The sequence below is a fragment of the Manacus vitellinus genome, unplaced genomic scaffold, assembly GCF_001715985.3.
Source record: "Manacus vitellinus isolate BGI_N305 unplaced genomic scaffold, ASM171598v3 scaffold_97_pilon, whole genome shotgun sequence".
NCBI classification, from domain to species: Eukaryota; Metazoa; Chordata; class Aves; order Passeriformes; family Pipridae; genus Manacus; species Manacus vitellinus.
The window spans coordinates 488291-514355 of NW_021940906.1; the positions used below are offsets into that span (position 1 = coordinate 488291).

General features: G+C 41.9%; 1 protein-coding gene across 4 annotated transcripts in view; it reads right to left on the reverse strand.

The window, feature by feature from the left end:
• NCOA6 (nuclear receptor coactivator 6) overlaps positions 1 to 26023 on the reverse strand; it is a 43915-nt gene extending 17892 nt beyond the window's left edge. For 2 of the 4 annotated variants that reach the window (XM_018086514.2, XM_018086516.2), the window contains exons 1-10: positions 25839 to 26023; positions 19811 to 19913; positions 14426 to 14577; positions 14049 to 14322; positions 11060 to 11215; positions 10385 to 10507; positions 8850 to 8978; positions 6388 to 7200; positions 3608 to 3754; positions 1574 to 2690 (exon numbers count right to left, since the gene is read on the reverse strand). In XM_018086514.2, the coding sequence (XP_017942003.2) occupies positions 1574 to 2690; positions 3608 to 3754; positions 6388 to 7200; positions 8850 to 8978; positions 10385 to 10507; positions 11060 to 11215; positions 14049 to 14283 (2720 nt within the window). In that variant the 5' untranslated portion in view covers positions 14284 to 14322; positions 14426 to 14577; positions 19811 to 19913; positions 25839 to 26023. The remainder of the gene's footprint in view (positions 1 to 1573; positions 2691 to 3607; positions 3755 to 6387; positions 7201 to 8849; positions 8979 to 10384; positions 10508 to 11059; positions 11216 to 14048; positions 14323 to 14425; positions 14578 to 19810; positions 19914 to 25838) is intronic. The other 2 variants (XM_018086515.2, XM_018086517.2) reach the window with 2 other exon arrangements.
• Between the last annotated feature and the right edge of the window lie 42 nt (positions 26024 to 26065).

Below are 26065 nucleotides of genomic sequence, written 5' to 3' on the forward strand. Positions count from 1 at the left end.
GTCTGTGATACGGTTTCCAAGTCCCCCTGAAGCTGCAGACCAGCCACACAGCGGTCCCTTGGTTCTAGTCAAGTTAATTTACCCAGGTTTCCACAGCTGGCCACAGACTGTGTCCTCCTCATACCATGACTGTAAACAACTACACAGCAAGTTGTGTAGCTTTTTTCACAGTCTATTAAATTAGCATGCTTTGCTTTACCTTACAGCATTTCTGCGTTTTATTTTTGTACTAGTTAAGCCAATTAATGATTGCCACAAAAGATCACTTGCTATAGATGATGTGAGTTGTTTCAGTCCAGAATTAAAATGTTCGTGAGATTATTAATTCCATCTTCATGAAGGAGTCTTGACACTGTGCAGAAAATGCAGGTTGGGGTTACACACTGAATAACTAAGGGAAAAATTAAAATATTAAGTAGTTGCTCAGTACTTGATGCCATCTTCTCTTTGCACTGAACTGTATATGTATCCCTGGGAAAGGCAGCACAAACTTCAGCCTAGACACATAACGATCACTCAGAGGAGTGGGACTGGTGGAACCAGAGCCACATTAGGAGCTTAATGTGCCATTGCTACCTTTTTGTTTGGTTTTAAGAATTTAATTTGGATATTTGGATATTCCTGAGTTATAATTTTATGTGCTAAATTTTTCCATTTTTCCTAAAGCAAACTGTAAACAATCCCCAGAAGTTCCATCAAGTGGATTCCTGTCAATGCTTCTGGGGCTCATCTGCAGCATCAGGATAATTAGATATAGTGTATCTGCCTTCACCATTTAAGATGAATAATGGGACAGCAACAGGATTTACCCTGTGCTGGTGTTAGCAGACTGTCAATGGCAAACCGTTACAGGACAGCTGGTCAAGGAAGAATGTACTGGCCAAAAGGGAAAGAAGAGATTCTGCAATCTTGTATGTCCACTAAACAGGCACATTCACTCATTATCTTCCAATATTATCCATTTGCCTCCTTCCACTCAAGAGTTGTGGGGTTTTTTTTTTTCCTTCCTAATCTCTCCTAGGCGAGGAAGACCAGCACTGCTTGGACTCATTAATCTCATCCCCAGAAAGTACCAAGTTCCTCCCTCTAAATTCTAGCTGCAGCTTCAACTAAGAGAGAAGTCCAGCTCAATTCCAGGTGGAAATGTGTCAGGATATGTATATAATTCAGGAAATAACCCCCAAAAATCTCTACTACACATGTTTATGGAGGCTTCTAATTCTTCTGAAAGTACTTCTTTGATTGTAGCTGTCAGACTGCTCAAATAAGGCAGCCTCCTCTTCCAAGGGCTGTGGCACCATGGGCCACATGCTAAACTTCCTTCACCTAGTAAAGGTAAGGAACAATGCTGGTATAATTGGGTTTATAACTGAGTTTGGATATTTGCATGTTATTTTTAATCTTGAACAAACATTCCAATGACAGACTCTTGAGAGTAACTGTTGCAAGGAACTGCTACAACATGAATTAATACAGGTCCTTTCTCACCCGTAACTTGCTGATAAAACACTGATAAGGTGCCTGTGGAGCTTCCCCACGCCCCTTATAAAAAACACTGTAATGTTAAACCTACGTTGTTTGTTCTAGCTGTTGATTATTTTTCTTCTTCCTTGGAGGTTTCTTCTTCTTTGGCTTGTTGGGATTCTGATTATTTTGTTTGTTGTTCACACCAAAGTGTCCTGCTGATATATCGCTTTGGAGAAGGTTAACCAAGAGTGGACTTGTGAGTGTCACATCTTTATTGACAGGAAACACAGGATTCTGCCCACAGGAAACCTGATTCCCATTTGGCGTTCCACTAAACCCTGGACTGAAAGGCAGCCCATGGCCAGAGAAATGACTCCCTGAAGCATTGTTTCCTTGCATTCCTTGCATATGAGAAGGCACCATGTTTGGCTGCTGCACAGGAACCTCAGGTAACATCTGTGTCAAGTTCACATCGTTGTTTGTTGTAGGAGTTGTGTCCCCAAGCTGCTGAGATATGTGAGGACCAGGTCCAGTGGGTCTTAAAACTTGTCCTTGAATTCCCATCACCTGAGAAGGATTCCCATTCACGGGGCCTTGCTGTGCCATCATCTGCCCAGTGAATTGCACCATGTTTCCTTGCATGTTTGGCGTTGGTCCTCTCATCAGTTGAGCTGGCCCCGTCATAACATTGGACTGGTTCTGAGTACTAAAAGGCTGTTTATTTCCTTGCATCTGAGTGGTCATCATCTGTTCCATCATCGAGTTTTGCTGTAGCAAGACCTGGCCCTGAGGTCCCATCATCTGACCGTGTGTGGACATCATCTGCTGTCCCTGCTGGGGAATCATCTGTTTAGGTGGGGTCATCCTTTGGGGAGAGGGACCAAGATTTTGGTTTTGTGGTGTCACCATCATTTGGCCTTGTGGTATGAGCTGAGTTCGCGAAAGTATCATCTGGTTTTGAGGGTTCAGTGATCCCTGAGCCTGAATGTTCACCATCTGTCCTTGAGAGGACACAATTTGCTGATGCATCCCCATAAGCTGGGACTGTGGTCCTTGCTGAGGCTGTCCCTGCATGTTGCCCATGTTAACCTGTGGTACCCCAGTAGCACCAGCCTGCTGGTTGTTCATATTTCCATGAAGTCCCATTAGATTGGTCTGCATCATATTTGGTGGGCCGTGTGCTGCTTGCATCTGAGTTTGAGGAGGTCCAGATCCTTGGCCACCTTAGGAAAATAAAAAGAAAACACAAGTAAGAGACTAATTGGTGTAAGAGTTTTCACACCTTTTGATGCTGAGTAATTTCTCCAGAATTGTTTTCCTCCCTTTTCCAAGAACTGAAATATCTCTCATATTTGCAGTTCTGGAATGTGATATTTGATGCTATAGATACATGTTAGTTGCCAAAACAGAAGATCATACATCTCAAAATAAGAACTTGGACTAGTCCTTCCCCTGTACCCCACTGCAGGAGACAGAATAGAAACTTAATTTCAGTTGTTATCTGTACCTAAGTTTGAAAATCTTCCATAATGTCAGTAGAGTAATTCCTAACCAAAATAAGCTTCAAACCTTGATGTTACTTTATAATGGGTTAAAGAATAAATGTACATGGAATACTGATGAAATTACATTATCAGGGTTTCCATAATCCAGACAAAAGACTAATAACTGAATTGTTAAATGGAGACATTTGTGAAACATTTCATTTTCACACTGTAAGCAGACTTCCAAAGCTTACTAAGGAACTAATAAATAACTTTTTCAAAGCAGAACAAGATTATTTTGTTATTGTGCTTCTAAGATAATTTTCCTTTTTTTTTTCTGGACAAGAAATTTTTTTTGTGTTGAATCTTTATTACCCCTTGCCTTCAAATTTGCTCCTTTCATTCAGTTTCTTAACAGCTACTTCTTGAGCTCAGGACCGCAGTCCTCATCAGTAATAGTTGGGCTGTTTGAGAAAATACAGCAGCCTCATGCTTTGCTTTTCCTCATCCAGCAATACACACAGAATGCTGCTGCAGCCCCAGTCAGCAACTCCCTCTTAATGGCAAGAGTTTATGGTTTAGGGTCTGTGTAACGCAGGTAAAGGCATCCCGTGCTCTGGAAGGAAAAAGCTGAGGAACACTCATTGCAGTCAGACCTGTGTGCTGCACGTTCTGGCTGGTTTGCAGCTGTGGTGCTCCACTGTTCCCTGGTGTTCCTGGAGCTGTGGAAGGCACCTGCCCTTGCAGGAAGTTCTGGTTAGCCTGGCCTGCAGGGAACCCTGGCGGAAGGCGCTTGGGCATTCCTGAACAGGAGAATTTTCTTATTAGTAAATATGGAAAACGGGAAGAAATAAAAAAAGAGAAAATCTATAATTGGAGAATACCTTTGAGTCTGTGCTGTCACGTTACAGGTTTAGGCAGAAAGTGTTTTTTGCCAATATACAAAACCCACTGAAGACATTTATAGTTATTATCTGTGCAATAATCCTGCCTAACAAATTACTATGACTCATTTCAATCTGTAATTTAAGTACAAAACTTACCACATAGAGGAGGTGAAAAGTCCACGTTTGACTTTTAGAAACTAGAAATTAAAGTAATGTAGTTTTGCTGGTTTCTGCTGCACTTCATCTCAACTCTTAGTAGGCCTTTAACTTACTCCATATACACAAACAACCGGCATTTTTGTTACAGTGGTGTGCTCCTCTCAACAACTCTGACAGCAGCACACCAGGCACACATTCCTTATCAGTGCTGCTGTGTGCACACACACTCAAAAGATCTTCTCATCCCAGAGTGGCTGAGGAACCTCCAGGTTCAGCATGTCCAGATCCGCTGTTCATTCAAGTAACCCTGATATTCCTGCTGCAAGAGCAAGGAATTCTGTCAGGCCCGTCTCTGGCACAGCGCTCACACTCTGGCACAGCAAAACATCACTGCTGCTCTCGGACAGAGAGGAAACCTGCCAACATCAGCAGCAGCATGGATGGATTCCACAGAACCACTTCTTTTTACCTCGCTGTCAAACAGACAACGCCTGAGACTTTTAGAACCAGCCCTGCCCCTCTCCTTATTCTTATGACCTAGGGCCAGAATGTGACTTTGGTTCCTTCCACAGTCACAGCTTTCTTGCACACTTAATTGTGCTGTTTGTGTAAATTAATCTGGTCTTAGGTTTGTAATTAATATTTCAAGGTAATCAAGTCTACAGGTCAAACAACAAGATACAAATATGGAACATAGACTTCTTGAAACACCACATCACTGGACTCTAGTTTTAGTTCTGCTCAACTTTTAGGGAAGTTTTCCACATAGGAACGCTTGAACTGAGAAAAACCAGAAAGTGTTAGCCTGGTCTATTCAAAAATCTGATATAAATTCTGATTTGCTAAATTAACTGTGTGAAATGCAAAGTGTTTGAGTGCATTCATCTACACCAACACAGTTTTGTTGAAACCAAAGAATCCTGTCTTTTTATATCAGCTGAGGGTACAGCTCACAGCAAGATTGCTAATTTATGCAATAAGACCTACAGTGAGGTCACATAACGTATTTTAATAGTTATTTGCAGTGTCATTTTTAACTCAAAAAAAGTAGGGTTGTGTTTGTAGTAGGTTTGCTCAGGAAGGAAGGAGAATGCAAAGATTATATTGCCTAGAGGTCATGGTTGTGATTCCTGATGGGGACATACGGCTGGTGAGGCAAAATTGTAGGGAAATATGACAATAATAAACAATTAATAACTTCTTCCAGATGGAGACAAGATAAGAAACACAAAGTACAGGGCACTGGCAGATCCTAAAAGGAGAACCTTGAAACTGAGACAATTCACCTGAACTCAAAAGAGACCCATGGTACAAAGAGTGCAAACAAGAAGCTTGTCCTGATCAGCACACCATGAAACAGGTGTTCCTTACAAGAAACAGGTATCCCTTACAGGTTTGGGGCAGATTTCAGACGTACAGCATGAGAATGCAAGACACTAGAATATATTTATGTATGTGTAGGTGGACAAAGAATAAGTACACAAAGAAATTTTTTCAAGCAAGAGCTTGTGTATGGGGCCGGGGAGCAGGCATCCAAGAGAAAGGTGAACAAATGAGTGAGCAGAGAGAAGCACGACAAGTCTGCACAGAACTACAAGAGCTTGAAGGGGAAAAAAAACACAAAAGAGATCTTGGGACTGACCAAAGAAATTCCTTCACTGTTAGAGAAGAACTTTAGAATTAGTAAGGAAAAGATGCGAGTGCATTGGTTTGAAGAGAAAACTAAAGACAACGCAGCCAAAGGAGAAGTTAAAACATCCTTTAACCTCTTAATTTCAGAGCAGAGAGTATAACAGTATGGCAATAATAGCTCTTTCCTCTTTAAATGGGAAGAAACTGTTGACAAATAAAGACAGGGTCAAGAAGAGACATCCATAGCTTAGAAAGAAAGATGTAAAACAACACCTCATTTCTGTAGTAGAAAATGTAAATGGTGACAGAGGAAGCTGAAGAGAGAAAGAAAATGTTTATTTAATTCCATTACACTCTCTCTCAAAAAAATCCTTCCCCTTGCCCCAAAAAAGAACAACTCCAAAACAAAACAAAAGCCCTCCACCATCTCTGAAACATCCTAAGCTTGCTTAAAGGCAACAGAAGAACTGTCAAGAGGATGACTGTCAGTAATGACCAGTAACAACTGTACACAGCAACTCCACTCTGCAGGGGCCCAGAGCCTATCCTTAGGTCAGCCACTGTGACACTGCAGGACACAGACAGGGAAGAGAACCCAAGTGATACTGATGCTAATTCATCCATGCCCACTTCATACTCCATCTGTGCCTATATTCTGTCTTGTACAGGATCTTTTCAGAACTAACAGCAACCTTTGTTCTAGACATTTTATTTTTCTTTTCTTTTCTTTTTAAAATACAAGTCTCAGTACTTCTTACCTCCTAAACCAGGGTGTAAACCTTGTGGACCTTGGTTTTGCTGCTGCATCACCATGAAGTTGGGGGGGACATTCCCCTGTTGCACCATAGCATTACGACTAGGAGAAGTGACAGGCTGCTGGAATCCCTGGGGAAGCGTGCTACTCTGGGGAGGCCTTGGTCCCAGCTGCTGCTGCGTCTGGTTAACGGTTGGAGATGAGGCAGGAGATCCCTGCTGGAAGGAGGAGGGAGAGGAAGCAGGAGACTTGTTGGTCAGGTGGGATTGTTGTAGTGGCGTAGGAACTCGTGAGGGCCCTCCCTGAAGGCTTTTCATTTGAGGAGCAGTAAACTGGCCAGGATTGCTCATCTGGGGAAAGTTTGAGTGAGCCTGGGAAGCTTGCTGGCTTCCAAAAGGATATGGAGGTGGAGGATGAGTAGGAGTTTGTACTGTTGCTAGAGATGGTCTTGCTTGAAGTTGCTGCTGCATTTGTCCAGGCAATGGGGCCTTTTTCCAACCCTGGTTTACTGTCAATGCACCCAATGCTCCCTGGGTTGGAGGAGGCTGAAGTGCTCCAGAAGGAAGCTGGTTCCAGCCAGGGGGAACTGGAACCTGTGCTGGTGAAGTGAATGAAGGTCGAATACCCTGCTGTGGCTGCTGATGTGGCTGGGGAGGACGATTCTGCAACTGCTGCTGCTGTAGCTGCTGAAAGTTGGCTGAGTTCATCTGCCTGTTTACAGGAACTGACTGCATTGAATGGAGCTGGGGAGCTAAAGATCCCGATGGATGATTTTGCTGCTGGATATTTAGCCCAGATAAGAGTGGGTCCATTGCATCTATTAAAATAGCAAAGAAAAGCAAAAAAAAAATAACCTACTGTAGACAAAACTCATCCCAAAACAAGAAAGGCTAAATTGCTTGCTTGCATTTGCTTACTCTGCATAAAAACTCGCACTCCAGTTTCCAATTTCTCCAACAGACAATGCTTTAGAAGTTTTTAAAATGTCTGGGAGTCCTGGGAAGCCAAGTCTTATCAACTTATAACGTCTAAAATACAGCATGACAGTTCCACAGTGCTTGTTGCTACAGTTTAATGTGAGCCTTCTACACACTTAGAACTGTAGAATCACAGAATATCTCAAGCTGGAAAGGACTCATAAGGACCACTGAGTCCAACTCCCCACTGACCACCTAGAATTAACCACAGGACTAAGAGCATTGTCCAGACACTCCTTGAGCTCTGGCAGCCTTGCTGCTGTGACCACTTCCCTGGTGAGCCTGTTCCAGGGACCAACCACTCTCTGGGTGAGGAACCTTTTCCAAATATCCCATCTGAACTTCTCGTGATGCACCTGCATTCCACCTCCTTGTGTCCCATCACTGGCCCCAGAGAGAGGAGCTCAGCCCCTGCCTGCGCTGCCCCCTGTGAGGAAGGTGCAGACTGCGATGGGGTCAGCCCTCGGCTTCTCTTCTCTGAACTCAATGGGCCAAGTGGCCTCAGCTGCTCCTCCTAAGTCCTGCCCTCAAACCCTTTCCCTATCCTGGTCCTCCTCCTCTGGACACACTCTGATGTCCTTCATGAGCTGAGGTGCCCAAACTGCCCCCAGGACCTGAGGTGAAGCTGCCCCAGAGCAGAGCAGAGCGGGACAGACCCCCCTCATCCAGCCAGTGATGCTGGGCCTGATGCCCCTCTGGACAGGGCTGGCCCTTGGGGCTGCCAGGGTACTGCTGGCTCCTGTTCCAGTTGCCCTCAGCCCAAACTACCCGATCCCCTTCCCCAGGGCAGCTCTCCAGCCTCTCATCCTCCAGTTTGTATGTGTAATTCACTTGTTAGGGCTATTCCTAACAGTTAAAAAATTAAGGTAATATCATACACTAATATACCCAGAATACTTAAAACATTTATGCTATCTGTAAGAATAAATAACAACTCTACAGAACTTGGCAAGTACTGCCACCATTTTATGGAGGGACAAGTAATAACCTGCCCCTTTTTTCTGTAGTTCCAAAATGCAAATAAGCTGCACTATCAGAATTGCAAAGAACAAACCCTAAATATTCACACCCTCCAGATCCCCAGTCCTAAAACTTCTAGTCTACCTACCCCTCCTGAAAAGCATTTGTGCTCAGTCTCGGGCATTTGCTTCTTACCAGAAACGTTCCTGCCTCATTGAACCAATCCTTCTCTTACCTTTAGCTAAAGATAAAGCTCAGTCACAACGGTTCAACTGGAAAAATACCATGTCACTGCTCAACATAAAATACCAAGCAAGCTGGTGACTTATTAGGCATCCAAATTATTTGAAAAGTTTTAACAAATTAATAGGGGCAAAGAGGGTTCCTCAGAAAGTAGTTCCCAGAAGGGCAGGGAAAATGCTCCAGGACAATTCTGGAGTGCTCACATGAGTACATGCTCAAGTCTGTGTGTTGAAGAATAAAAACACAAGAACATTTTCAGGTCAGTACTGCGACTAAGTTTTACCACCTGGCTGTGAGGAAGGCCGAGGTGTTCGTGGCTGCAGCTCAGCACTAGCACCACTTGCCACCATAGAGGAGGGCACATTTCCAGTCTGGGACATCATGACAGCTGTAGCATTGCTCATTCTTATTAAACCTTAAAAAATAAACATAGAAATTATCAAGTCTTGCAGTTTTCACACAGAGGAGAATTTTAGATTTTTTCTTTTAACAAAAAAAAAATATATATTTGTCAATAAAACATTCAGACTTTGAGAACTGTTTGTCTGAAATAACCTGAGGACACACCTCTGTCTAAAAGCTCAGATTCCCTGATACCAAACAAACAAGTTCAGGTCATGCTGAAGCTTAAACACCAAATCTTTAAAAAGAATATAAAAGGAAACACTACTGAAATAATGTGAGCTTGACTTGCCACTGAAGTCATCAAGTCACAAGACTGTATCAAAGTTATAGATGTAACTCAGATTTTTGCAAAATCTGAAACTAGAAAGTAACTGAGATGTTGCAAGAGAGAAAAAAATTCAATGTTTCACTTCCACAGACTGCTATTTTATAAAATGATTGATACTGTTGCCCTGTTATTGCTGTTATATTTACACTGTTTGGCCTGCAGACAGTAAACAAAGGTCATGATTCACACAGCAGAGAGTAGAGCCCTTCTTTAAATGTTTTACATTCTTTGTTAAGCACAATAACTTCACTACCATTTAATCAGGTTTCTACAGGGTTGCAATGTTCTTTCCATGTCTTCTCATCAACAGCCACAAATGCATTTTACATAAACTGACCAAAAATGCTCCTGTTTTTTTTTAAATTGCTTTAAATCTTATTAACTAAAATATTAATTAATTAGCTTTATGATTCAGCTATTAAAATAAATTATACAGTAGCTTTCTTTGTAAAAACTCTTTGTAAAATCTGAATTTTGTAGTTAAAAATTCCTTATGCGTATACAATGCTATAAAATGTAGAGTTTAATGAAACTACATCTCTTCACAAAAATTCCTTCTCTATGACTAGATCTTGAAAGTTTATCAGAAAATAAAGAGTAGCAATGACAGTGTCCTGTCCTTCCCATAATTCTAATGGATTTATTATTGTACATTGAATAAATGCTTATGCTCATTTCCATGAAGGGAGTCAAACAGAACAGTGAGACTGTGTGCCCATTTCCAAGTGAATTCTCTACACTAGACTCGTCTGCTTTAACAGGCCTTATGTAGCAAACACAATGACCAACCAGCCAAATGGAGAAAACTCCAAACCACCAAACCATAAAAAAACCAAAAACCAACCCCAAAACAAACCAGTTGGCCCCACCAAAATCACTCCACTGTTTGTGGGACAAAATGCAGCCAACAATTTAGTTTACATAATGCAGGTCATGGTTCAACAGCACAAAACACGAACACACATTAATTAAAATGGCAAGTAGAATTCTGCAAACAATAGTTGCTACAGCCAGTGAAATGTCATGATTAGCTCAGTAACAAATTCCTAAGTGTATAAAGCTCCACAGATAAACCCTGAGGGGTTTACCTTGCCCCCCTTGCATGGGAAAGCCCGTTTCCATCCGCACAGCGTTGCTTGCTCCCAGTGGCCCGTTGATCCGGACATCCTGGCTTCTGCTCTGAGCCAGAGCCAAGTTGATGGCACCTTCCCCTAAAAGTAACGTGCAGGTTGGGTGAGCAGAATGAGAGACAGAAAAGCAGAATAACAGACATTTGCAGAAGGACATTTAAAAAATGTCAAGGAAGGAAGAACAGACTTCACCTATATGTTAGGACACACATCACACTACCCTTCTGGATTTCAGTTTTAAGAAGAACAAATGCCATGACAAGCACCACCTGTCCTTGGTTTCATTCCGAGGGTGCTCTTGGACAATTGTCCAGAATGGATATTTTAACTGTGAAATCCACTGAAAACTCATTTTAAAGAAAACCTCATATGAAACAACAGGGAAAGAAAATCAGTGTACATTTTGCTAGCCAACACTCAAAAAACCATTTTTCAGGCGGTTTCCTGATGCCCAGAGGATTTTCAGCTTCCATTTGTATTATATTTTTTTCTTGAAAAAAAAGAAGTCTTGAGCTATCTTTTCACTGACACTAAAGTAGGAACTTGGAAGTTTTGCAACATTAACCAAGTACACAAAATTGCTTGTTGAGTCTACTTAAGTTCTATCTTTGGAAGCAAATTCATGTGAAATACCTTCAATCTGAACTGAGAGAATGCCCAAGTCTCGAAGCTGTTGGTTGTTATTCTGAGCCAGGATTCGCAGCCGCTCGGCAGCTTCCCGGGGAATATTGAAGGTGACACGGACGCTGTTCCAAGGCTCGATTTTTTGCACTTTTAACTTGTTGGATTCTTAACAGAAAAACAGTCAGAGTCAGCGAAAAGGCAGTTTTCAAATATGCATGATGAAATAACTTGGCTAAAAGAGATGAAAAAATTGAAACACTGGCTTTGAAAATTGTTAGTGGTTAGTCTCAGGTAGAGGAGATTTCTCCTGCACAGATCAATGCTGACAAACCACTTCAGGGATTTTCCAAATATTAGCAATAAAAAAACTAACCAAATAATACCCAATGCAATAGCCAACATAATCACTTGGTAGTATTACTCAAAAATTGAAATATTCTGTGGATAAACTAGTTTGGAAAAGATAAGAAAATATCCACCAAAACAAATTTATATAATTACACGTATTAGGTTTGGGTTGGAAGGGACCTTAAAGCTCATCTTGTCCCATCACCTGCCATGGGTAAGGACACCTTCCACTAGCCCAGGTTGCTCCAAGCCCCGTCCAACCTGGCCTTGGACACTTCCAGGGATGGGGCAGCCACAGCTTCTCTGGGCACCCTGTGCCAGGGCCTCCCCACCCTCACAGGAAAGAATTCCTTACCAATATCCCATCTCACCCTGCCCTCTGGCAGTGGGAAGCCATTCCCCCTTGTCCTGTCTCTCTATCCCTTGTCCCAAGTCCCTCTCCAGCTCTCCTGGAGTCCCTTTAGGCACTGGAAGGGGCTCTAAGGTCTCCTGGAGCCTTCTTTTCCCCAGGTGAACACCCCAGCTCTCCCAGCCTGGCTCCAGAGCAGAGGGGCTCCAGCCCAGTGATACAGGAAATCTATTCGTGAACCAAATGGATGTGGGAAAAAACTGACCACAGGAATGAAATCCTTGAAATATTTGCTCTACAAATGCTTGTGCAACCATCTTTTTTTTTTTTACAAGACCAGTGCCAACAGAGTCCTAGCAATATTTCATTACTTTCTACTATATTATTTAGTTTTCTGAGTATGTTAAATCCACTACAAAAAGCATATTAAAGTCATGCAAAATATGTAGTTGCAGGTTTTCTGAAAACCTGTTCTACATCTGAGTGTTTCTACATAGATCAGTAGTTCTCAAAGTAACAGCAAAAAGGTTGGGCAGTCATGTTGGATGTATTATCCAAAGTGATACCTACCTAAATGATTGCTACAAAATGCATTTAAGGAAAATTAAAATATACTCCTAATAAAGGATTATAAACTTCCAGTTTCAAGCTTTCTGAAAACCAAAAGCATTGGCCAGATTTTCAGCAGCCAGTTCTTCCACTGTAACATCAGATTTACCAAAAGTTTGCTAACCTTTAGATTCTAAAGAACATGTTGGTTAAGAATGCCAATACCTCATTCCTATTTAGAACTCTCTTGATCTTCACTAATTCACCAAGCCCTTCTGCTGCTACAGTAATGGAATTATTAAATTCATCCTTGTTCTACCTATAAACCTGGTTTTCGCTGGAAACATGACAGGAGGAGTTTTAAAATCCCCTTTTGTGGAGGTTTGAACAATCCTATATTTACTGTTACTAATGTTCCAATATTTTACACACAAAAATTGCATTATCAGTTTTGGTATTTCTTTGTATTTGCACCCTAGTTTCTCATTTTTAAAACACTGCATCTGCCTAGACTATCCCCATGTTATTTACTAACTCCACATTCAGAATATCCTATTTTGCCCTGAATCAGTTTAAATAACTTGTCACATGGGTAATTTTCAAATTAATTTGACATTGATTTTAAAAATTTGCTTTCTCAGCTGAGGTCTGACTCATGTTCATTAATCCTGGCACTAATATTCATAACAAACTCAGCACGCAAGATGGTCCATATAACAACAGGACTCCGTGCAGCTACCAATTAAAGTAATTTCCATTCAAAAACTACACAAGTCATCTACAGTATTAACACACATCCCTTCACACCAGTAGCTATCTGTTAGCTTATATCTACTTCAACTTTTTGAAAGATACAGCTCAAACCAGTGGTATTTCTTCATAGTATTTTTGTCTTATCCCAGCTTTTCTATCTTCCTGAGCAACAACAGCAAGGACCCAACAACTGATGATGGCTGACTATATGGACAAAATGGAAAGAACAAAGTGACAAAGAAATTGAGTTTGGTTATTCAGAAGTAATGGGTTATTTTTCTGAAAAGGTATTTGATATTGTTGAAAACAACACAAGACTACCTAAATGAGCAGCTATTAGTAATCAGCTTACGGCCCTTTGCAAAGATGCTCAGACAGTGGACAAATGTCTTTTGCCAGATCTAGATGTCCCAAAAAGATGTCCCAAAAAGCCTGTCATCCCTAACTTGCTACGTAGCTGATTCCAGAGCTGGGGGGGGGGGGGGTACACAGGGGTATGTGAGAGCATTGCATGTCCCCCATCAGGAAAAAAATCAATAAGGCAGGGTAGGTCAGGGTAGCAGCAAAAGGGCACTTATATCCTCAACCAACAGTACCTGAGAGTGAACTCATTCTCAGATGAACTGTAGTGGTTTAAATTGGGTAGTTTGGGCAGCAAAACACATCTCCTGTGTGGATAAGTCTGGTTTCCCTTTCATATAACACAGCCATGTGTAATGGAGAGAAATGAAAGAGAAAAAACCCAAGTAAAATACAGGAACTGAAGAGGAATGAATGAACTTGCTAACCAGATCAGTTCTGAACAACAAAACAACTGCAGACACTCGTAGTCTGCGTTTCTGAGAAGAAAACTCCCAAATTCACCAAGAATAATCCCAACAAATCTCATTACAAACTAAGTAACTCAAACCCAATATAATCTATTTATTTGTGCAAGCACCATGACTACATAAATAAGTATTCTGGGGACAGCTGAAAAATCACAAGAAGGTACATTACCCATGTGTAAAAGGCCGGGCACATTCTCCAATATGGTATCCAGCTTCTGCTCAAAGTCTCTGTCACCTATATTTCCTTTAAAAGCTACAAAGATCGTAGAATCCCCAGGAGCAGCCTCCTGTTTCAGTTCATCTTCCTCCAGTCCTGAATCAAAATCCACCTCTAAGTCTTCCATAGCTGAGGAGTACAAGGAGGCATATGTATCTTTTAAGTTAGGCAGATCATCCAAAACCATTGTTCCAACAATGGGAGCCTGTCAGTTGTCAACATGATGCTTGGAAGGGAAAAAAAGAATTATAATAAGTATAATAATAATCATGTAAAGACATTAACAACTGCTTTCAATGGCACACACAGTCACTGACAGAAAAACCTACCGGGTGACCCCATGCTGGGCTCGCTGCGACAAACTGAGCGAGGTTGAAAATGGTGGCCATGGCAGCATCCAAATTGTTCCTCCACAAGAACAAAGAGAAGTGTTTCCTGAGAGAATCCTGCTGCACGTGACTCAAGAAGTACTCCAGTTGATCTAAATGACAGTCAGGTAGAAAGGACGGTAAAGGAAAAAAAATCAGAGGAAAATGAATTACATTCCTCCCCATTTCATAGAGGGGACAAGCAAGCACCCAGTAACAATGCTGCAGTGCCCAACTTCCAGGGAATGGTAAGACTCACAGCAATAGTTTAATTACAAAAAGATAGGAAGAACCACCGAATTTAGTTTTAGAGATTGAAGGTGCAATAACTGTGAAGTTTGTAGGACAGTCACAGCACATTTTACCAGGAGAAATGTAGCATTTGACAAATACTTCACTCACATTCAGAGAAATCTCAGGCATACTATGCCTACTTTCTAAAAGTTTGCAAAGATTTAGGTATTTTCAGCTGCTGTTGCACATTACAGCCTGAAATCTGCTCCTCCCGTGGCAGCACACAACTCTCCCCATGCCACCATATCAGGCTTGGATAAGAATGAATTCAGTAAGTCAAGTCCCACACCTGATGGTTTTTACTTTATAAAATGTCTAGACTCTGCAATAACTTTTGACATTATGACAGTAACTTAAGCTGTTACGTGTACAGAAGTACAATTATGGTAAGTTATCCCTAAACCTACAGTGGACACCACTAATGTTTAGTTAAGATGCACATTCTCTCATTCCATCACAGGTCATTCTAAGGGCTATGGCACTTCCTTTTCCAGGTGAGACATCTGCTCTAACACTCAACACTCTGCAGGTACTGCTAAGAGATTCAAACCATCTACACCAACAGCCAAAGCTGATGCCAAACCCAAAAAACGGACCTGTTCCTGACCACCACTGTCAAAACCGAACCCATTTACCAGCCAGGACTGTCAAGACCTCATAATTCCAAAGCTGTGGGTATTCAACACAACCCACCAGGTTTAGTCTGGAACAACATACCCTTGAATAGGATACAGACGGGGGTTTTGGCAGAGGTTCAAGTTCCCAACACAAATTAAAACCACAACTTGGAGATTAAAGGTGAGATGTAGATACTACTGACAGCCTTTTCTAATAAAGAAATCTAACAATGTTAGACAAGCTCAGATTCAGTGCTATTCTTTTGGCACACACATATAATATGGCTGCAGGGAAAATATTACAAAGGAAAAATCAAGGACTTGGAAGTCACAAAATCCCCTCATCTTTTGGTCAGGTTTCTATGCACACACTCACTGTGATTTTACAAAATATGTGTTTTTTCTCCCTTGCAACCCCCCCCTCACACCAGGTGGGTCAACAGGACTAAGGAATAATCCCTTATTTTACACAGAGTTACCCTCTCATCCTGCAGCACCAGCCCTCATCCTTACAGGACTCAAACCTCAGATTAAAAATACAGCTAATTTTGTCTCACAAGCTCTTTTGCAATCCTGTAACAGAAATTAAGTTAAAATGTTTCACAGTCACTGATCTATTTTCATACTGCTTTCACACACTATTATTCTCATGGAAATTTTAAAGATGGGCAACAGAAACATAAATTTAAAAAAATTCATTATCAGGCAAATTTTTTTTTTTTCTCCGAGACTCCTTGCTGTCAGCTCTGTATCTAAATTACAGCTCTGAGTGTCTGCCACCTCCATTAAGTCAAACCCTCAGTTTTGTGTCAGGGGCCCAGAAAATGAGAATCACAATTAATAGGAATCTGTGAAAAGCTGTTTCAATTGATTTTCACACATAATTTCTTGAACAGGAAACTTCCTTATCCAAGCAGGCTTTGCACCAAGCAGGAGAGCACTTCTACATCTTTCATTCCACATCCACTGACTCCAGGGAGAGAGGAGCTGGGAATCCTACACAAGTAGACTTTTAATGATCAAGCATAACCATTCTGTGCAAGGAATGCATCCTGTGAAATACAAGCACTGTGTTTTTAAGAAAAGTGCATAGAACATTACTTATCTGAAAATCTTGAGTAAGTTTTTCAGGAAGAGAAATCTCAGCTCAATATACAGGCTCTTATGTGTTGAAAAAGCACAGTTACTTGGAGGTGATGGGGTGTTGCACCTGCAGCAAGAAACATGAGTACGTCTGACAATCCCTAACACCAAAGAAATACGAGTTTATCTACAAGAGCATAAACAATTCCAATCTTTTTTTGAATGGAAGTGTCTGAAGCCTCCATCTTCTCTGTGAAAGAGCAGAAGACTCCCAGACTGCTTAAATCATGGTTTTGCAGAATCCATGAAAATGCTGCAGCTTAGACCAGATTTCATCAACCTCACCTCAACGTACCAAAATCTGACACAACTTGTTGAAATTATGGCCCTTCATAAACACTATTAGAATAGAGTTTGCTAAATCCCAAAGGACCACAGGCTTTGTTTCATTGACTCAGAGAATCACAGGACTGCCAGGATATTGTGAGTTAAGGAAACAAACCAAGACTGAGCTTTAAATTTTACCTTCTGGATCATGTAGCTATAGCTCCTTTTGCATTTTTTCTTCACATTATGCTCCTCAGGATCTCTGCTACATCCATCTGTCCTCTCTTCCTCTCAAACACATGCAATTTAGTCCATTCCTATGAGGTATCATTTATCTCAAGTATGACAGGAGAAAGCAATGATTTTCAACATCTTCAGGTAGCACATGGTACACCATCCATCTCGGGGCAAATAAATTCCAGCTGCACCCCTTGTCCTAACAAATTCTGTAATCTCCTGGTTGTAGGGTTGACATCCATAAAGCCTGAGCCAGTACGTGATCATAATTAGTGTGTACCTTCCCTCAACACTTTTCCACATAAGTACAAAATGCTTTCAGCATAAGCACACCCAGATAAAACTCTGGACATTCAACAGTTGCTGTAAGCTAGAACTCCCAGGGGGTTATGGAGAGTCTCTGATGAGTAAGAATCACACCTGAACTGATCTGCATAACCACAGCACGCTTCAGGAACTCAAGCATTCATGCTTACATGGCAGCACAAAAAAGTCTCTGACCATCATCCTCCCTTCGAAGACCACACATGGCCTCCTTCCTGTCCTTGCACTTGCCCCTTCAGAGTTTCCAAATCAGCATTTCTCATTATACAGTTGTTTCTAGAAACTCAGAGCAAGTCCAGTGCTACCACACGGCAACCATCTACTCAGGAACCTGGCCCAGGACCAGCTACTGCAGCATAACAAGTGTTATGACATTTATTATGAAGTTGGTCTTATTCAGTACAGCCTACCTATTAAACTGAAGTAAGAGAGGTGGGGATAAGTAGCTAAATAACAGACAAATGGCCAAAGTGCACCTGCAGTATCGTTTGGGGGTAGGGGGTGGCCCATGAAGACCAGAGTGCCCAACCTGAGAGTGCAGAGCCCAGCTTGGGCTGCTGGAGCCTGGAGCTCCCAGGTACACTCAGCATATGGATAAAATAATTGACCCACTAAAACCTGCAAAATGGAGACTCTCTAGAGGAAGAATTCCTGCAGGATAGAGAGATGTCACAGTCAACTCCTGGGCTGATGGACAGCTGGGTCCCACGCACACCATGGGAAGCCCCGAAAGCAGTTTGTCCCCCACCACCAGCCTGACATCAACAGGCCACCTGCGCAACAATCCCAGCACCACACGGCTGGGCAAGGCTTGGAAAATCCCATCCAGTCCCCGGGAGAGATGGGATTAGAGCAAAATCTGAAACAGCCAGTTGTCACTAACTGGGGAGCAGCTGAGCACTGGAAAGCCAGGAGGCTCTGGAGTGCCAGCACCACCAGATGGAAGTGCTGGTCTCTAGGGTGAAAAAAACACAAAGGAAAAAAAAACAACTGATATATTGGTATTCTCATCCCAAGATTCACTCAAATGATCCAAACTTATGTCAATTTGTCTCTTAAACAGAACTTGAAATCTCTTGCCTACATATGATTTCTCCTACATATTACATGACACAAAGCACACAAACCAAACTAATGCTTTCTAAGATCACCTGTCCCACAGTCTACTGATTTACAAGCTGTTTATATGTATTCAAAATAAACACTTTCACAACTGATATCATATCAGAACATGCACTCTCTCAAAAAAAATATTCAGGGAGCCCAATTAAATAAAAAGTACTAAAATCCTGCTCTACGCTTCTAACTGTACTCTTCCAAATTACACAAGATATTGGGAAGGGTGAGAGCAGAAGGAAGGATGGACTAGCAGATGGCACAAGTTAGCACTTATTCAAGTTAGCACTGAACAGAGTCCTCATCCCCACAATGACCATTATTTAAAGCTGCAACAAGGAAGAGGAAGAAATGAGGTTACAGTCAAATCCCTTGGCGAACCCAGAACTGACAGTGAGAAGAAAAAGTCTTGGATGGCAGTAGCAACAAAATCTCCAAAGGATACAGAACCTTCCTTGCTTCTGCCTTCACTGGAAGAGGGTTTTCAAGCAACTTATTAGAAAAAAAAAATCAGGAAAACAGCATGTCTTGGATAATACATTTGATGTTTTCTGGTTCCTCTGTTTTAGGTGCCAGTGGGAAAAATATGTAAAGGTTTTCATGATGGAGGCAGAGGAGGTTCAGCATTGCCAGAATACTGCTGAGAGAATGGCTTTCAATCCATAACATGTACTTCCACACAGTCACACAGGCTACATTTAAAGTACCTATTAAGACCCAGAAACACTGATCATAACACTGTTTCTATTGGAGATTTGTTCACATTATCCTCCTACAACTGTTTCATTTGTTGCCAGCATAGCGATCTGTTAAATTGTTAAATCTGAACAAGTAACAAACCTAGATACCCACGACCCTTCCATGACACAAAGATTAAAATGACATTGTTTCTGGCAAAGATAGACTTCTAAACAAAAAAAAAAGACTTCTAAACAAATTCTAGGCAAATGTCATTTTCTCACACAAGGAGATTAAATAAGGCTAAGAATCACTGGTGTAACATGAAAGAATACCTACAAATAAACTAATAAAAATAATTAAACATGCAGTAAAATTTCCTCTGAAACAACTTAGCCAGGGGTAGTTCCAGTAATTTGGAATTTCAAACTTTGGTAATAAAGAGGGATAGCACCACAAATGCACCTCAATTGTTCTCTTTGGGAGGAAGGTCTGGAAACAGCCACAAACCTGATGGCAAATGTCCCTAACCCTGCATGGCAGAGTGGGAAGGCAGCTCTGGAAGCAGCTCAGCCCTGCAGTGAAGACAAGAGCCCACCAATGGCACAGGTAAGGGAGAATGTATAAGAACAAGAAGTACTTAGATGCATCATATGCTTACTTTACCTACCAAAACAAATTCCACAACTTTAGTATTTTGTGGTGTGAAACAGGTCTTCAGGTAATTCCAGACTGGCAAACATGGTTAAACAGCAACTCCCAAAAATGCAATCCTGAAAGAAAACCACCACATTTCATCAGACAATGATGCAAAACAACAAAAATACCAAATATAATGGTGAATACCTCCGTTTTTAACATGCAGTTTTGTACCAAATCAAACTCTCTCCTTAGTAATGTAAAAAGCACATGTTACTATGTTTGGATTTTAACAGCAAAACTGAGGATCTCAAAAAATCAGCCTTTCATTATAGATAGAAAATGGAATACTCCCTTTGCCTGGAAATAACATTTTATTATATGAAACAGGGCAAGTTTTATCTAGAATAAGGTATTTGTTTCTTAAGACAAACACATCTAGATTAAATTAATCTTCAGAAAAGAGAAACCAGCACAACCAGAATGCCCCTCAGCTCATCCTAAGCAGGCGCCTAAACAGGCTCAGGTTAAGCTCATTCCAGAAGCATGTTCCGAGCCCACACGACCACCTCAGACAGACACTGTTAGTGCAGGGGAATCCATCCCCGGAACCCGCTCCTGTTCACGGGCTCCTTAAACTGCACTCAAGCCTCCCCGGGTAATAAAAACGCAGCAGTAAAGCCAATGGCTCCAGCGACAACAAAACCCCGCCCCTCAAATCAACGGGATCCACAGGGACCGCCCAGGGCTGGTTTGCAAGCACATTTTCTGCTTACGTGCCTGCCTGCTCATCACTGGGGAAGGGGACTGCCCAAAAACAAACAGGGGAAGCAGAAGAGGGACGACTCAGAAAGACAAAGCAGAAATTTGCCATCTTCTATCCAGACAACAAAGCAAAATTGCTTTAAAAGCCCTATTGTGCCATAGCCTTTGCACTTCTGCCAACCCAGCAACTTGGAGGGAAGGAAAGAGGATTTACATTAAATACATTAAATGAGATCATATATGCTTTGCAGCACTTTGAATAGTCATCTAACACTTTTCAACCTCTAGTATCTTCTTGTGATTATTTCTAAATAATCACTGTAATTCAAGAAGTGTAGCACCAAGTTGAAGATCTGAGTGACTAAATCACAAGCAGTGACCTGTTTCCAGCAATATGCACCTGCCCAAACACCGTGATCGGACACCAAGTTGATGAGCAAAACCAAAATCTGAAACAGGAAATTTTAGTATAATTCATTGTGTAATCCAAAACTAAAAAAGCTTTTCACATTCTACAGCAGTTACTCCATTAGTTCTATTTTTTCGCCCTTTTTATAAAACAATGTTCCACGGATTATTTTAGATGGCCTAAAATTGAGTCACATAACAAACTGGCTGGTTAGCTCCAAAGCCATGCCAAGATAGGAAAGGCCAGGCCTTGTAAAAGCTGTTTTTAAGGAGGCCTCTGAGGTGCAGCAGCCACTCCCCACGCAGAGCACCCGCACCTTAGCACAGCGGGGTGAGGCGGACATTTGGCTGAAGGGTGGGGAACTGGAGGGAAGAAAAATCATCTGAACTCCTTGGTGCAAGGAACTGAGGGGCTTTTGTTCCTCCAGTTCTCCCTTCTGACTGGCCCTCATTACAGGAGGAGGGCATGAGATGCTCTGTGGACACCCAACTGCTCCAGAGAAGAGGGACTGGGAGAGACCAGCTGCCTTAGTAAGATCCAGTGAGAAACTGAGGATGGTCACCCTGGGCTATGGGAAGAAAAACAATTAACTGCTGCTGTCTCCATTCCCACTGCGCACTTGGGATGAGACCAAATTTGCTAAAAGGAAAGCACCCAATCAATACTGGCTCATTAACTCCAACTTTCATTACAGTAAGTTACCTGACCTACAGTAAGAGACCTGGAGACTGAGCGCACACCTTAGCAGACCCCAAGGAATCCATAAAAACAGCCCTGTGAAGCATTCCAGTTACAGAAAGACTTGTTTAGCGTTAATGATTTCTCAAACACCAAGAAAACAAAACATGTTAGTCTCCAGGAAGGCAGGCTTCATTCACTCACGCTGACACAGTACTGCACTCCTGTAAGCCCTCAAGCATAAAACATCTAAAGCCAAATGTTTTCCACAAGGAGAAAATTACAGCTTGTTATAACATATATCACCTTTTGCAGTGATATCCTGATGTACTCTGACAGCAGGTTTAATGAAACATCTGTTTGTTAAAGTTTCATGAGGTTTGTTGAAAGCCCATGACTCAAGCCAAGCTGTAATGGACACGTCTCAGCTGAGATATTAGTTTTTCTTCCAACAGAATTTGACTGCTGAGATCCTCGGGACTTCTCTCAAAAGCAAGATGATAACTCCAGAACAAGCCTCAAACACAGCTAAGTTATCCACATAGAAATTCCCACTTTCAGCAGCCAAGATACCAAACAAGGCAGCTGCCAGTCTTTTCCTAAGGCACAAGCTAAGTGGGAATTAGCTATTCTCTTTAAAGCTGCAGTCTACACAGGTCAAAGAATTTCCATTAGCAGAGTTACTAATTTCTCATGTTAGAGGATATTTCCATTTGGAAGAAACGCACCATCACTTGCACCAGATGAATATTGCAGTACCTAACTTTCCACAAAGATCCATCACCACTATCAGCACACAAAATGAGATGATAATTAAAATCAGGAGCATCTTGACAAGAGACTGTATTTTATCTTGCCTTCAAAAGTTACAAAAAATGCCTTTTCAAGTAGCAATCTGTTCACTTTTTATTTAAAGCTGAATTTAACCACTACCAGACCTTTCTGGGCTGACATACCCCATAGGTGCTCCTTTATCACAAATTCTTGCTGAGCTCCATAAACACCAACATAACCAGCCCAGGTATTCTTGTGATCACCAGTAAGGTTTGACTGAAAACTGCACCTCCTGTTTACTGCAACATTATTCCTTCTTACATCTAATAAATGTCTAGGAAATCTCACTGAAGTTTTTTAAATTCTGAAATTATATAAAGGATGAAGAAAGGATTGAGGCTAAAACAAAGAGCTTAAACACCTAATTCCTTTGATATGAGACACTCAATACCAAGGAGACTTTTCCCTTCCAAAAAACTAATCTTTATATAACAGAAGCAGGTACAGCTTTGGTTAAAGTCAAGATTGTGATGAAAGTTTCCTGACTGTATAAAAACTTGCAGTTCATTTTGAGCTGTTCTGGGCTTTTGGAGGAATCAAATTTCAAAAGTGTTATTTTGTGTCACTACTGCTATTAAGAACCACGTAATCAGCTTCTCACGAAATGCAGGTACAACAGAACCGGAGAGCAATGCATTCTCCCAGGGATGGGAAGAGCACTCCCAAAAAACCCTTGGGAGGACACTTTGCCATGCACGGCAAGCGGTTGGAAGAAGATGGTCTTTAAGGTCCCTTCCAACACAAACCATTCTGGGATCCTATGAATGCAGAACACAAAGGCTTAACTCAGTCTCTGTGAGCACCACGCAGAAACCACGATGAGAAACACAATCTCACACCACTTGCATGGTCTTGGCAGGTCATTTTATTTTTAAAAGAATAAAAATTGTAAAATTAAAATGATTTGCATAGGACTTGGAGAATTCAATAGCATGCATCTTTCGGTGGGAATAACTAGATGATTCCCTTTCATATATCAAACCTAAAGCCTGGGCTCCTACATATGTAACTCAGCATAGGCAACTTTCCCATCCCAAATTATAGGTTTACACAAAGACAAATTTATTTAGACAAGGAATCATTCATCTCATGTACTTTTCCATTTTCGAAAAAATCCAATCCAAACCCCTATGCTGGGCTATGCTTCAGGAGACTCATTCAAGCTGCAGAAACAGGCAACTGGCCTCTCAGTTCCAGGAAGACGATGGCTCTCACAGGCCGCGGAGTCCCCTGCATGCCTCCCCTCCTCCGCTCCAGCTCCCAAACCAGCAGCACTCTGATGCACACTGCTTGCCTTTCTTTTTCCCCAAATGCATAAAAAGGGTTATTTACTATCTCATGACCTCAGGGCTGCCACATATACATGACAAATTCAGTTCTTATTTCTATTTTCAATTATTACAACAGCAATTTTGCATGTGCCAGTCAGCTAGATGCTGTTCCACTGGATGCCCAATGGACTGAGAAAAATCTCCGGCTCCTGGACCTCTGAAAGACTTCCACTATTATCCTTCTATGCAATCCAAAGATTAGATGAATTTTCAACTCCAGCAGCATCACTCTAATTAGCCAGGAGACAAGACAATCTGAGTTTCCTTCATCATCTCGAGCCAAACCTCCAGCTCTCCATGTGGACAACTTAGGAGCACTGACTATGTGGCTGAAACACTCAGTTGCCTGCAAGGAGTGGCTCCTGTTGAAGAATATCAGTGACCCACTCTGGAGGGGACAGCAGAGCCTGTAAGAGTGTCAAGACAAGACACAAAATATCCATGGCTCCAGTAAAGCAAAGGTGATTTGCTCCTCTGGCTGGTGGAAATGGAGAGGCTCACCTGGACATGGAAAACCCTCACCTAGAGCCTGAAAAAGCATCTTCCCTGCCTCAGCTCTGTCTCATCTGGGATTATTTCTCCTTCCACTGCTGGCCCTTACCTTTTTCCAGCCCTACACATTCTCTCTCATCTATTTTGCCCTAGCTGCACTTTAAGGAAAAGGTTTATGCTTGAACCCAGTTTTTGCAGCACCAAGGGTGCTACTCAGTGCTCTACACACCACCAGGCCTCCTGCTCCCTCGCACCCTCCCTGCACCACAGCATTTGTATTTCTCAACAGAGACCACACGATTTTGAAACAGACACCTCCATTTCACCATTCCCAAAGCAATCAGACTGTTACAGCCCCATTAACTCTTCCAAACCTTTGCCACTATAAACCTGTTAAATTCAGTGCGTCTGTGTAACTGGGTTGTAACTCCAGCTTCCACACAAAATTATGCTATGGTATTAGAAAAAATATACTGTAACTGTTTAAAAGTTTAGTTATCATGTTGAAACATTTAATATCTCCCATAAAGGCAGGAACCTTTGTCAGGATCATACTCAAACAGTACAAAGAGTGGTATTACAGCTGTCGAGCAGAATTTACCTCCACAGCCTGTATTTTCTTAAGCCACTGAAAAATGGAAACACCAACACTTAGAGATGCACAGGTGGAGCTGGATTGCTCCGGCTTCCCTGCACACAGTTGTTTCTTATTTTAAGGAAGTACCTATTTTTTTATAAGAAAAGTGTAAAATCACTGCATCATTTGGAAACCTGTTGTAAAAAAACTACAGAAGAACAGGCCTTCCGGAGACACCGGTGGGAGAGCGCTGCTGGGAGACCCTCCAGCCAAAATCCAAACTGAATGTCCTTCTGTGGGTTTAAAACACTAAAATGTCATTTCTCAATGGAAGACAGGTCTGTGTGCAGCCTCCCCAGTTCTGATCTCATTTTTTCTCACAGGGGAATCTGGGCACAGTATTGCTGTGAAACATTTCCTCGTAAAGCCGGTTAACTTTCCAAGGAGGCCACATGGCTCAGAGGATATTTAAAGAGTATATGAATCCCTAGCAGACACCTCGATGCCTTGCTGCAGGCAGTGTGTGCAGTCCCCAGGCCAGCAGACCTGGCCATTTTGGAAACATGCCTCAAGAGCTTTGTTTCTTTCTCCACAAGATGCATAGAAAAGCTGGGGACCACTTGCTGTAACTGGAGAAGAGTTGCTAAATCCAAAAGTTGTGGTTATTACACTTGGTGACCTTTTTGGAAAATGCCAGATTTGTTCTCTGTCAGATTTGTTTTCACACACACGTACATAAATATATACATAAATATATATATAATGGAAATACTGAAAGGTGCTTTAGCTAAAGAACAAGCCAGAAAGGCTACAACACACAATAATTATAAACCCAACAAGAGGCACTGTCTTTTCTCTAATAAAATTCCAGTGAGAATAGTTTTAGTAAGGTGTTCAATCAGGGGAATGAGCACAAATGTGTCTACCAGGAGGCTGAGGAGTTATGGAAAGACAAAGCTCATGAAGCTACAACCTGCTGCCAGCTTCCAGACCCACAGAAAAGCTCTCTCCTTCCATTCCCCAAGCAGCTGGAAGAAATCTGAGCATCCTGAGATCTTCTAGAGAAACGCAGACACCAAACGGGGGATGAGTGAAGAGTTTTCCTCTGACTGTTTTAAGAGGTACCGAGGAATTCGAACAAAAGCGAAACGTCAACGCGGCCCGGCTGACACCGCACAAAGGCCGGGGTTGAGTGACCAG